General features: G+C 39.9%; 1 protein-coding gene across 1 annotated transcript in view; it reads left to right on the top strand.

Annotated features, from left to right (window-relative positions):
• The window catches only part of TNRC6B (trinucleotide repeat containing 6B), a gene marked incomplete at its 5' end in the record, with an annotated part of 41,521 nt that overhangs the window by 3,421 nt on the left and 23,534 nt on the right, over positions 1-14,566 (top strand). The window contains 5 exon segments of the mRNA XM_009895285.1: positions 3,009-5,336; positions 6,888-7,046; positions 10,395-10,573; positions 11,808-11,882; positions 13,192-13,237. Of these exon segments, the coding sequence (XP_009893587.1) occupies positions 3,009-5,336; positions 6,888-7,046; positions 10,395-10,573; positions 11,808-11,882; positions 13,192-13,237 (2,787 nt within the window).

The raw sequence follows: 14,566 nt of genomic DNA, 5'->3' as shown, positions 1-14,566 counted from the left end.
GCTCTTCATACGATTTGTTTACTAGGCCCTTCACCACCTTCCTTGCCCTCCTCTGCACTTGCTCCAGCACCTCGATATCTCTCTTGTATTGAGGTGCCCAAAACTGGACACAATACTAGAGGTGTGGCCTCACCAGTGCTGAGTACAGGGGCACAATCACCTCCCTACTTCTGCTGGCCACGCTATTTCTAATACAAGCCAGGATGCCGTTGGCTTTCTTAGCCACCTGGCTACACTGCTGGCTCATATTCAGCCGCTTGTGAATTAGAACCCCATAACGATGCTATGTTAGCAAGCATCCCAATGTTAATACTTCTAGAGGGTCTTCACAGAAATGAAATGTGAAATGCTCTGTTAAAATCACCTATGTAAACATCTTGCTAAGTGCATAGCTGCCCGTGCATCATTCATTTGTTGAATCATTGCTAAGTTCAAAAGTAAGCAACCTGCCAGTCTTTAGAACTTGTCTTTGACTGTCCTGCTTAAGCTATTGCTGTGATCAGTCTAATCAAAAAGTTTTTAAATTGCGAAAAGAAAAAAAAAAAGAGTTACTAGCTGTACTAGAAAGATAGCCAGATATAAATAATAGTAGGGTCACACTTCCTTGCTATTGTTTAGTTTGCACTTCACATTAAGGCAACAGAAGGAACAGAATGTGCATGGGAACTGCTTGGTCTTTTGGATCTTGGTGGCTAGGGTTTCATGAATGAAGACAAACATCTGTTTGTCAGTATTCAAAGCTTACAAGAGAGTTCTGACCTTGCTGTGAAGTCTGGATCTTTACTGCTGACCCTGAATGAAGGGGGATATGGAAGGCATTCAGTGGATGGCCATTGGTTAAGCTAATGAACTGGAAGCCTGAGACAGGCACTGAAAGCTGATCTGTTCCATCTTCTATTAAAAGTATTAGCAACCAGAAATCGTGGTCTTCACTTTTGAATATATAAGATAGGAACTTGGGCAGGGAAGGAATCCACTTTCTTAAGGTCATTATGCCTTATTTTAATGGAAGCTGTCGTATAAGCATTAATAACTATATATTTAGGTAGTAACAATATATATTCGGGTATCGATACTGATGCATATGTTACTGTGAACTTTATGCTCTGCAAAGTAAGTTAAACCAGTTGGGTGGGATAACTGAATAAGACATTAGTACATTGCGCAAAAGAGCAAGATGGGCTAGGAGTGTAGGGGGAAAGAATGGTCTTGAAGCTAGTAGCGTAGGATCTTTCCTATACCTGGTTGCTGATTTCACGTGAGGTGCTCGATTAATAAATCCACCTGGTACCTGCTTTATGTACTCCGGGAAATATTGCAGGAATGGGCAGGGCCAATCATAGTGTGTTATCAAGCACTGTCGTATCATTAATACTATACTATGTAAAACCTACCATTTGGATGGTTTTAGTACAACTTAGGTGACTATTCCTCAATTAATGACAGAGTTTGTCCCTGTGGGAGATACGTGGATGGGAGGTGATGTATCTGAGTCAAATAGTCATGAAATTACTACAAGCAATATTATGTATATGGGATAAATAGATTAATGTACTGTATTTGGGTTCAGTACATGGTTTTGTAGAAGGCAGAGTGTTTAGTCTTCATCACTGGGAATTTGTGGTGAGGGTAATTTAGGGTCCCTTGGTATCAAAAATACATAGAAAAAATTAATGGAACCCTATATAGAGAACAACATTGAAATACTAATGGACTTCTAGAGGATCAGAGATAATTATGGTGGATGGCAAGGGACTCTTGGCTGATGTTTTAAACTAGTTATGATAACATGTCTGCATATATGCAGACATCATGCTGCCAGCTCTGAAATAGGCTTCATCTATTGTGGCACTGTGTTAATTTATGTCTGCTTTAAAACTGTATACAAATATCTCATCCATGTGGTCATACCACATAGGGCATGATAGTAGTTCACCACAGATCAAAGAAGGGAGCTCTATTCATTGTCATTCATTCTGCTAATTTCCTTATAGTGACTCCAAAGTTCACTGAACTTGCAGGTTACCCTGTACAATGTGCTAAGCCAGCAAGAAACTAACCCATCAAAAAACGGACAGTTTTGTATTCAGTTAGTGAATACAGTTGACTTAGTTAAAGTGGTTAACTGCCATCAGAACTGTCACAAATGAGAGGTGAAACTTGGGGAACTTGAAGCAGGTGTAGAGCTGGTGAGAGAGAGAAGGAAACCTGCATCCAGTGGCAGAGAGATCAGCTTAGGTGCTTGCAAAACCACACACTGTGGTTTCTAGGGTAAATATAGCAGTGACACAAATGTGGGGTAGCTAAATACTGAGTACAGCTTGCACATTACTACTTGAAAATTGTAATTTGTGTAGCTTTTTATTTTTCTGATTTAGAGTAACTTTTGGAAATAATTGTATTTGTTTTGCAAAGGGTTGAAAGAAATTGCTAGTAGCAAAATCAACTTGAAAAAGATATCTGAAGCTGAGGGATAGACTTCTTCAGTTTTATATATTTATTAGATGCCTTTTGTTTTCAATCTTTTATCTTTTGATCTGTAATAAATTGTAATTGCTTTGAGTCAGTTGAGTAGCAGACCAACAGCTGACTGTGTATACACACACATGCATATGAATGTGTGCATATACACATTCTTATTCTATATGTAGCATAAAAATGTGTGTTTGAAAAGTCTACAACCAGTACCAGTAATATTCATTAACTGGGTTATTATTATGTTGGACTTAGAGCTGGATTGTTAGCCATAGTAGTGAGTCAACAGTGAATTCCATTGCCCACAAAATGCTTGTGGGGAGTTTAAGTTTTTTATCGGTATTTTCAATGGTGTTTTCCAGCCTGATGTTCTTCCAAAGCAACTTTGTTACACATTTGAGGGAAGGGTTCTTGTTAATGAACACAGTAATCAGTGGTGTCAAAAATGTCATGTTCAGTGCTTGTAAATAATATTCATTATTAATGACCTTTTTGGGTGTGGGGGTTTTTTTGGTTTTGTTTTTTTTTTTTAGATTCAGCAATTGGAGGTGCTGCTGCTTCAAATTATGCAAATTCCACTTGGGGTCCTGGAGCCTCCTCCAACAGCGGCACCAACGCCAACCCAACTCACATCTGGGACAAGGTGATTGTAGACGGGTCTGACATGGAAGAGTGGCCTTGTATTGCCAGCAAAGATGCTGAGTCTTCTTCCGAAAACACCACCGATAACAACAGTGCCTCGAACCCTGGCTTGGAGAAGAATGCTCTGCCAGGAAGCACCACTAGTAACAAAGGAAAAGGAAGCCAGTGCCAGTCTGGAAGCGCTGGAAACGAATGTAATCTTGGGGCCTGGAAATCTGATCCCAAGGCTAAATCTGTTCAATCTTCCAACCCTGCTGCCGAGAGTAACAATGGACTAGGTAATTGGAGGAACTTGAGTGGACAAGATAGAATTGGTCCCGGTTCTGGCTTCAGCAACTTTAACCCAAATAGCAACCCGTCTGCTTGGCCGGCACTGGTTCAAGAGGGCAATTCTAGGAAAGGGACTTTGGAATCTGATAGTGGTAGCTCCAATGCACAGATTAGCACAGTAGGTCAGACCTCTAGGGAACAGCAGTCAAAGATGGAAAATGCGGGTGTTAACTTTGTCTCTGGCAGAGAACAGGCTCAAATTCATAACACTGATGGACCAAAAAATGGAAACACTAACTCCTTGAACTTAAGTTCACCAAACCCTATGGAGAATAAGGGAATGCCCTTTGAAATGGGCTTGGGGAACCCTTCCAGGAGCACTGACACCCCTTCACAAAGCACTGGAGAAAGAAAGACTGGGAGTGTTGGATCTTGGGGTACAGCTAGGGGGTCTTCTGGAACTGACACAGTCTCTGGACAGAGCAATTCTGGAAACCATGGGAACAATGGAAAGGATAGGGAGGACTCCTGGAAAGGAACTTCTGTTCAAAAACCTAATGGGTCAAGAAGTGATTCTTGGGATAACAGTAACCGGTCTACGGGTGGTGGGTCTTGGAACTTTGGCCCTCAGCATGCGAATGAAAGCAAATGGGGTGAAGGGAACAAAGTAACATCTGGGGTCTCTCAGGGAGAATGGAAACAGCTGTCTGGGTCTGATGAACTGAAGATTGGAGAATGGAGTGGTCCAAACCAACCAAATTCTAGCACTGGAGCATGGGACAATCAAAAAGGCCACCCTCTTCCTGAAAACCAAGGCAATTCCCAGGCTCCCTGTTGGGGAAGATCTTCCAGCTCTGCAGGAAGTGAGGTTGGAGGTCAAAGCACTGGAAGCAACCACAAAGCAGGAAGTAGTGACAGTCACAATTCTGGACGGCGATCATATAGGCCTACGCATCCTGATTGCCAGGCAGTCTTGCAGACTTTGCTGAGCAGGACTGATTTGGACCCCCGAGTGCTTTCAAACACAGGCTGGGGCCAAACTCAAATTAAGCAAGATACCGTATGGGATATTGAAGAGATGCCACGGCCTGAGGGGAAGTCGGATAAAGGAACTGAGGGGTGGGAGAGCTCTGCCACACAGACAAAGAACTCAGGGGGCTGGGGCGATGTACCCAGCCAAAGCAATCAAATCAAGTCTGGATGGGGTGAGCTCTCAACCCCAACGGAGTGGAAGGACCCCAAAAATACTGGAGGATGGAATGACTATAAGAACCCCAATTCTTCTAACTGGGGAGGAGGAAGGCCAGAAGAAAAATCATCTTCCTCTTGGAATGACAGCTCTAGTAAGGATCAGGGGTGGGGTGGACGGCAACCTAATCAAGGATGGTCTTCTGGAAAGAACGGTTGGGGAGAGGAAGTTGACCAAACAAAAAACAGCAACTGGGAAAGTGCAGGAAACAAGCCAGTGTCTGGTTGGGGTGAAGGTGGGCAAAATGAGATTGGAACTTGGGGTAATGGTGCAAATACAAGCACTGCTTCAAAGGGTGGATGGGATGATTGTAAAAGAACTTCAACATGGAATGAGACGGGTCGACAGCCCAACTCCTGGAACAAGCAGCAGCATCAGCACCAGCAGCAACAGCAGGAGTCTTCTGGTTCCTGGGGTCCACCACCCCCAACTCCAAGTAATGGGCGACCTCAAAACCCAAACTGGAACAGTGGACCACAGCCAGCTGCCCCCAAAGAGGAGGAGCCTAGTGGCTGGGAAGAACCTTCTCCACAGTCAATCAGTCGAAAAATGGATATTGATGATGGCACTTCAGCGTGGGGAGATCCTAGCAGTTATAACTACAAGAATGTGAACCTGTGGGACAAGAACTCCCAAGGTGGACAGGCCCCACGGGAGCAGAGCCTGCCTACTCCAATGACTAGCAAATCACAAGCATCAGGTACTAGTCTTGTTCCTTTTTTCAGCAAGCTCCTATATGTGAATGTAACCTTAATGCATAAGAGATACTTGTGTAGCCTCCAATTCCTAATAGTTTTATTCCATAAAGAAAACCAGTTTCTTACTTGAATATTTGGTTTTGTATTTAAAGTGTCTTTTAAAATCTGAATCAATCAGTCCTCTGCTTGTTGTGCCTCAGTAACTGTGATCTGAATACTGGTCAGCTTGCCAGTAAAAGAAAATGTTTGTTAGCTGACAGGTCTGCATATTCAATCTGAGTTCTGACGAACAGTTTGAATGACAGAATCATCGAATCATTTAGGTTCGAAAAAACCCTTTAAGATTATCAAGTCCAACCACAAACCTCACACTGCCAAGTCCACCACTAAACCATGTCCCTAAGTACCACATCTACATGTCATTTGAATACCTCCAGGGATGGTGACTCAACCGCATCTCTGGAAAGCCTGTTCCAATGTATAATAATGCTTTCTGTGAAGAAATTTTTTCTAATACCCAATCTAAACCTCCCCTGGTGCAACTCGAGGCCATTTCCTCTTGTCCCATCGCTTGCTACTTGGGAAAAGAGACCAACCCCCACCTCCCTACAACCTCTTTTCAGGTAGTTGTAGAAAGTTATAAGTTCTCTCCTCAGCCTCCTTTTCTCCAGAGTAAATCACATATTTTATATTTAATTATTAGAGAAACGGGGATAAATTCTTTGCTTATTTTTAGTCATAAACTTTTTACTCTGAAACACTCAGATAACACTTGAAATTGAGTGAGTCTGTGATTTAATTTTTTAGCTCAATTTGTCTCTGCTGTATGATAAAGAATACTTAGCAAAATATTTTCTTCTTTGAAATAAGGACAAGAAAAAGTTACATAGCTTGGAAATATATTAAGATGTTATTGTTATGTAATCTTTTCTGTGACTCTTTAAAGATTTCATTTTAGTATGTACTTAAAATATGCCCTTATTCTTTCTCCAGTATGTGAAAACCCTGAGTTAGTCTGGTGCTCTTCATTGGTCACAAAAGTTTGCCAGATAGGAATAGGTTAGATGTGGACAGACCAGATTACAGAATCACAGAATCGTTAGGGTTGGAAGGGACCTCTGGAGATCATCTAGTCCAACCCCCCTGCCAGAGCAGGGTCACCTACAGCATGTTGCACAGGACAGCGTCCAGGCGGGTTTTGAATGTCTCCAGAGTGGGAGACTCCACCACCTCTCTGGGCAGCCTGTTCCAGTGCTCCACTACCCTCAAAGTAAAGAAGTTCCTTCTCTAGAGAGCATTAGATGTGGGGTTCATGTTGAACCTGAGAGAAGAATATTACTCATCATAGCATTCTCTTCTTTTTCATCCCTAGAGGTCAGTGCCTGCTCTAAGTCTGATGTGAATGAACATTTGTCCATTCTGTTGCACACTATTGAGAATCTAAAGTCCTCAACAGAAAGAATGAAGTAGATTAATGACATGGTGCTGCACACTGCAGTAAATAGTTTGTTGTCTAAATGGTGTGTAATGAAAACTCTTTCTCCTTTGTGCAGTCTGGAGCAAAAGCACTCCACCTGCTCCAGATAATGGTACGTCCGCCTGGGGTGAGCCAAATGAAACCAGTCCCGGGTGGGGTGAAGTAGATGATACAGGAGCATCGACAACAGGCTGGGGGAATGCACCTTCCAACACCCCGAATGCCATGAAACCTAGTGAGTATAGGCCAGATACCAGTTATTTTGCAATGTTCCTGGAGATTTTTAGTGTTTGGCCTTTTGATATAGGTCACCCATGGAGGAAATGTTATCTAAGGCCTAGAAGCAATGTTGAATGTCATGTAAGATTTTGATGGATGAATGATTAAGCATTTACAAATGACTGGAACTTTATCTTTTAAGGTCATGAAAAATTTCTGAACTGAGCAATTAAATGGGCAGCTCCAGTTTGTGGAAGTGTTGAAACATTAGAGCATCTGAGTGAGGAAATTGTCTTTTTCTCAAAATGTCTTTCCTTCTCTGGCTGCCCCCATATTACTTAGCATATAAACTTGTTAAACATGATAAATCACTTTTTCCTATCATATCAGAAAAAGGAATGCACAGTACAGACGAATTTCGCTGTGGAGGCCATTACATGGTAATCTATGCTGTGGTAATGCAACTTGTCTTTGAATTATTTTATTGTATGAGCATGGAAAATTGCAGCTCCTAAGAACTGAACTTTCTTTTATGGTTGGACCTAAATGGATGATTGTTTTGTGGATATTACCTGCCTTACAGCTGTGTTCTTCAGGAAGGAGGTGCTGTTGAAATCTTTTTAAAATTAGTTTGCAGTTAAAAATTTGCTGTATTAAGAGCTTTATTTTTGTCGAAATGATTCCTTTCCTGCTGATGTAATTTGTTTGTAGAATTTTTATTTCACCCTTTTTAAGGAAAATACAACAGACAAAAGCAATCACACACTGATACAACATAGCAATGTTATAGCCAAAGCCAATAACATTTGGATGTAAAGTTTCCAGTAGGGAATACTGATAATACATGACTGTTACTGAACTTGATTGATGATACTCACTGTAAAACTGTTTCCAGTTACAAGTTGCTTTTGCAATGTGTTAAATGTTTGGAATGAAATGCTCTATACAAATTGTATGGTGTTGGGTCATTCTCCCTTCCTCCTACAACAATTAAGTCGTTTGGCCATTTATGAAATAAAACTGGGGAAAAAAAGCGTTGCTTCCTTAGCATTAACATTATAGGAACCTTTCATGGATGGCTCTAATGCTTCCTGTGCCTGCTGCACAAACTCAGTGCTTTTTAGGATGCTAGACTTTTTTTAGATGGATCTCTTCTTTCATCTGTAAAAAGCCACTTAAATATGACCAAAATAAGAGCCTTGGAAATACTAATGATCCATTGCAAATTCTGTGGATTTATTAATATTTAAGATAGGCTTTAAAGACTATGCATGGTCAGTTGCTTGTCCTAACTGGTCTTCATGTGTGACATAACTGAAGAGCTGCAGTGTATGTGCACTGCTTTCGATGGAAGCTGTCCCCAGCTCTAGAGGAGCAAAATACATGGAGTTTCCCCATCATGGCTATTTCAGGTTGAGGTGTAGTAGGTCACCAGTATTAAGAGCTGAGATATTCATTCTCCTGTGTTCTGTGACTACTGTCTCAACTCCTTTCTAATTGGAACCCAGAAGGAATGGAGAAGAAAGCTACGTTATTCAGTGGAGTAAGGGGAGATATTTAATGTCTTGGATAAGTTGGAGGAAGAAACTGGGACAAAGGCATAATTTATGGTTGAAGGTAAGGACAGGAAACAGAGACTAGTAATGACTGGAAAAGAAAACAAGAGTTTAGAGCCAAGGAAGGGAAGCATAGGTCATTACCCACCTCTTTAACAACAAGAAAAAGGATTTAACATAGTTTTACCAGCATTGCATAGAAATTCTCTGGCAGAAGTAGGAACAAAGTCGGTTTTCTGTAACATCATTATTTTGTCTTTATCTTGGAAGTTTCCTTTGCTTACTATTGATAGCTATTTATGCCTCCTCACTCAACAAATGCAGAAAATAAAGCAGGAATGATACAGGCAAGTCATCTTCACACCACTGTCCATATTCATGTCCAAGAATCTCAGACCTGAAAGCTGTCAGTGCAGAATAATAATCTGTGGTCATGTAAACCGGGATCGTAGTACTATATTTAAACACTGTGGCTGGAAATAAATTAAAGCTGCATGGACTACCCCATATATGACATTTCCAGATTAAGTTCTTGACTCTGCAGTTATAATCCTTAAATGTAGCTTTTTCTGTGTAAGTACCATGATTAAAGTGTCAAGAGGTAGATTTTTTGCACTTGGACCAGTATCTTTCCTAAGCGGCCCTCAATTTTGCTACACAAATGAATATACTTTAAAAAGTTATGTTTCCTGTGAAGTATCTGAGTTGTTATTTATGATGGATTTTAAGGTAGCTCTTAAACTGCCTTGAAATGCTGCTGTACTTATTTTCAGCATGTTCAAGGTAGAGTTACCCTTAAAAGACTAATTACAATTCCTACTACTTTTATGTTCAGATTTTCTGCTACATGTGTTAATATTTTTATCCCTGATTTCCACACTCAAAAGCCAGACAATTGAAGAATTAGTTATGAAAAAGGTGATGGTGATGGAAATCCTTTTTAAAGGAGATAAATTCTTGGGGAAGAAATATGCAGAAAGAAGAGTTACAGCAGGAAGGAGAACAGTTGGACAATGGACAAGATGAGAATTTGGGCTCTTGTTGGCTTGTCAACAGAGGTTAGAATTCTTAAGTTGCCTGACAGCTGGTGCTAGAGAGTAACAGCAAGAAAAGAAGCCAACAGGGAAAGGTCCTTGGTCTGAATTGATTTGTTGAAATGGTTGTAGCCTTCTGGTAATGGCATCTCTACTTAAACAGCACTGCTGATCACTCTTCGTAGTGACATTGTTAAGAACAGACATTCCCGTAGAAGGGTTTTTTCCCACATTAAATTACTTTCAGTGTTACATATACCAGAATATAATGTCAGGTTCTCTACTTCAGATTCTACTTAGTTGTTATTCCTTGAAGTTCTTTGTTTCTGTAATTTTATGAAAGAGTTTAGTGCAAGGGAAATGTTATGATTTTGAAGGAAGAGAGGAAATAATTGATAAACCCCCTGACCAGAATCCTCAGCACGCTTGGTTTTTAAATGTCCTTAAAGTCTTACACTAGAAAATAATAGGTTGCCTTTTAAAGAAATCCAAACGCACCTGTATCTGTATAAGAGAAGGGGTCCCTCTGGTTATTTGTATCTTTTAGGGTTTGACATTGCTTGAAAATAGTTGCAAAACACAACATGCTAACGTGTCACCGAATCTCATGGGTTCTGGGATTCATGTACAAGTTTTTATAGCTGTTAGTGTGAAGACACTTTTTTTTTTTAAAAGGCCTTTGGGGTTCTGATGATCTCAGCTAATCTTGCAGTGTCAGGTCACCAGCTGCATGGTATTGTAGACTGCTTTTGAGCGTTTTTTCTTTTTCTAAAGGTTCTAAATCTATGCAAGATGGCTGGGGAGAAAGTGATGGGCCAGTGACAGGAACACGTCATTCCAGCTGGGAAGAGGAGGAGGAGGGAGGAGTCTGGAACACAGCAGGCTCTCAGGGAAGCAGTTCCTCCCACAACTCAACAAGCTGGGGGCAAGGAGGAAAGAAATCACAAATGAAGGTAAAATCCTTGAGTGATTCATCACTACTGTGTTGTCTGAAAGCAGTATGACTGATATGTTAGAGCATTGCAATAGTTCTTTAAAAAGAATTCAGCCAGGAAGGTGCTTGTTACAACAGTTAGAACAGTGTAAAAAAAATATGAGGTTTCTGGATTTGTTTTAATGTATTACACCTATTATGACTAATAAATCTGCCAGGAGGTGTCAGATTCTTTTGGTATGTAAGCTGCAGAGCCATTACTAAATGAAACTAAGCAATAAGTATCCCAAGGCTATTGCTCTTTTCTTGTTGACATATCTTTCTGTGTTAGGCTGCTGCTGTTCTCCTTGCATAGCCTGCTGAAGCTTGGATTCCACAGTCCCTTTGGCACATGCACTTCTTATTTCTATTGACTGTTGGATTTAGGTCTGATTTGTGTTTGTTGTTACTGACCTTTGGCCTTAAACAGGAGCAGAAGCTTGGTTATAGTCCTGAGTAAATTGCTTTCTAAGTTTTTTTTTTTATTAAATTTCTCTAGTACAGTAACATGTGGTACTGTTTTAAATGTTAGAAAGAACTATGCTTTGTCTACTTCTAATCGTATAGGTAGGGCAAACTCAAAAGGCAAGTGCAAAGCAGCTTCCCAGGATGAGGAAATACAGTTGTGACATGATATGGAGTTTTACAATTCCTATTTTGCAAAAATGATGCTCATGAACTTTTTTCTCACTTAAAGCTTTTTTATTTTAACCATCAAAGCAACTGTCCAAAAAACTTTCTTTTTTGTTGAACTGTATTCAGTTTTGGGTTTGATCACCTGTAAATAAGAGTAAGGCCAAATTGAGAGCCAGGTCAGCACAGTGCCTGTGTAAGAGAAACCATACTAAAGGGAAGAAAGCCAAGGAAGAGAATCCACCTCTGTATGTAGTGGATTAAAGAATGTATTAAACTGTAACAGAGGAAAAAGTAAATAACATTCACAAAACTTTCAAGATTACAGAATGAAACTGAAGGTGTGATAAACATTTTACACAGTTTGGTATACCAAACAATGAACAATTTTCTAAGAGAGCAAAGAAGAAAAAAGTATTTGCTAAATGTTTCCAACTGCGCAAAAAATTAAAGTAACTTGTTCAGGAGATTAATTTCTCTGATACCAGGATTTTCATTTGACACTTGTGTGTCTCAAGGATGAAACTGAATTTGAGAAACAAGAAGTTGCTTAAAAATGTTTGTGTTTTTTTTCTCTTCAGTGCGCATTAAAAGGAGGAAATAGTGATTCGTGGATGAACCCTTTATCCAAACAGTTTTCAAATATGGGCTTGCTAGTAAGTAAATTTTTTTAAATGTAAAAATCCAACTTTGTAAAAAAGCAGTAAGCTTTAAATAAGCCAAAAGATCATCTGTTTCACAGGGTGTAACTACTTCTTTACCTGCATTTGCTATGCTCCCATGTTGATTATAGTACCTGTAACAGCTGGATATTCAGCACTTCCTTGCTAGTCAAAATGGGTTCTCAGAAAAACCCAAGATCTACTTTTACTCTTCAAAGATACTTTATGACTGCTGCTGTTCTGAGATTGCAATTTCCTTGCAAGTAATAGGATTTGGGGTTTTTGTTTGTGTTTTTACTATTTTCATAAGATGCTGTTTAGAGCACTCAAGGTAGAGGCTTCAGCTTCTCACTGTATTTATCAGATATGTGTGATTAGTCCAAGGCTATTTATTCATTCTGAATCTCAGCCACCTATTAGAAAAGGAGATTTACAGCCCTGTGTCTGTCTTGGCTATTTATATTTTAAATACTGTGCAGCAGGGTCTTTTTAGAACAAAAAGGGCTCGTTATTAATTAGTACTTAAGGATTGATTGGTAAAGTGAATAAATGGCACATCATGTAAAGACAAGACAGATCTTCAGGGAAGTACCTTAAAAATAGTTTCGTATAGATTATTATTTTTTTTAAGAACTTCTGAAATGCCAGTTCATAAAACATTTTAGAGAATATTGTGCCAACGGTCATCCTGTGAAGCAGGAATAGTATGTAATGCAGACTAGTGAAAGATAATGCAGAGGTTCCGTGAGAAGCCCAGGGCTGCACAAACTGTCACTGACATGACTAGTATTAGTTTGTAATGTCTATTGGCTCCTAAGCTCAAATTCAGTCTGCTACATCGTAGATGCTTCTGAAAGCTATGGGAACACTCTGTCCCAGACTGCCAACTAAAGAATAACTTGGCAGCACATTTCAAGATTTAATGACTTGACAGGTCATGAGGATGAGCTATCATTTTGGCCACTATACTCAGTGTTTCATCTCTCAACCACTGGAACACGAGGACAGAGGTTCATTTCACAGAGCAACTGTATCCATCTTTCTCTGTCACGTGCATTCATGTGGCTGGTTTCGTATGGGTAACCTTGCCACGTACAGCTTTAGGAGGTTGAGGTGAGGGGTGTCCAGGGTGATATCAGGAATCCTTGTGTTTGATTTTAGTTTAGAATAAAACTTTAATTGGCACAGGCATGTCCTTCCTTCATTCCACCTTTAACCATCAAGGGCTGATTTGTTGAAACATTCCTCAGCATTTCATAGAAGTCGGAACTGATTTTTTTTTTTTTTTTTTTTTTTCTCACAGAGTCAAACTGAGGACATTCCAGGCAGTAAGATGGACTTGTCTGTAGGTGCGTATAATTTAAATTAAATACATTTGAAATATGAGATCATGTATAGTATTTTTCTGGGGATGACATGCTGTGCTTTGGAAAGGTGTTACTGTTAGCTCTCCTCATAACGGAAAGATGGAGTTGTAGCATCTCGGCTGTAGGCTTTGAATAGTTAAGCAGCTGATGCTGGTATGCAAGATTGGCATGTATATCTGTACAGCACAGAGCTACAACTTACAGAAGGGACATCCTGTAAGACTGTTTGATCCATGTAGTTTGTTACCGTTAACATTGTTCCTGTTTCAAGGAAGTGAAGATACCTCTTCATTTGGTGGAAGAGGAGGACTGTTTTAGCTCTTAGCAGTAGGACACCCCAATTACCACAGCTCCCTGGAGGTGATGTGAGGGAAAAGACTATCTTCTGTCGTTGATTTCTTCAATTGCTTGCTTCAAGCTATTACAATTTACTGCTCAGTAGAACTAGATTTTTCAGTCTTGATAGCCTTACCACAAATATGACACAGTTTAAGTGGGATGGGCTGTGTGGAAAACACTATTGTAAATGAGAGATGGAATTGACCACTTGGATTAATCCCATTTAGTCATCTTTGAATTTGTCATGACTTTGTTCTTTGGCAAACTAGGTAGTGAACTCTCACAGAAAATTTTTTTGATCTTGAAATCAGATTCCGTTTTGCATTCTGTTCTTCTCCAAATTGTCTCTGAATATTTGCTATCATGGTATTGTAATAGAAGTACCATAGGTTTCTGAAATCAGTTGCCGTTTGAGGTGGTTTCCGTACAAGATTCCTAAGGTATCTATTAAAAAAAGGGATGATCCAAATCTGCAGTTCCAATTGTTTATTTTATTTGTTATCAAGTTTTTGAAGGCTTAGTAAGGCTAAAAACTTGTACAGGATAGTCTTTGATACTTACAAAGGGGAGGAGGGTTTCATTCATGTTCTAGGGACTACTTCTATTCAATTTTTTGGTTCTTAAAAATCTACAGAAGCAGGAGTATCCCTCATATCCCTAGCTACAACGACAGATCTTCTAGTCAACTTAAAGGACTAAATTGCGGCTGTACAAACCCAACAATAATTTGAGAGAGGTGTTCATCTTATTTTGTAACTGTTGGGAATGTCACAGAGGCCTCAGATTCCTCCCAATTACAATGTCAAAAGCCAGAGGCCTGTAATTCTTATTCCAAAGGATGATACGTCAAAGTAGTAGTAATATTTTCAACTCTCATGTAGAACAGTGAATTTCATGTGTAGGTGAGGTACGCCCTGTCAGCATCAGAGAAGTGTGTGTGTATAGTGTCTGGAAGGGGATCCCTGCATCAGT

The sequence above is a fragment of the Charadrius vociferus genome, unplaced genomic scaffold (assembly GCF_000708025.1).
Source record: "Charadrius vociferus isolate BGI_N301 unplaced genomic scaffold, ASM70802v2 scaffold251, whole genome shotgun sequence".
NCBI classification, from domain to species: Eukaryota; Metazoa; Chordata; class Aves; order Charadriiformes; family Charadriidae; genus Charadrius; species Charadrius vociferus.
This window is presented reverse-complemented; position numbering and strand designations above follow the sequence as displayed.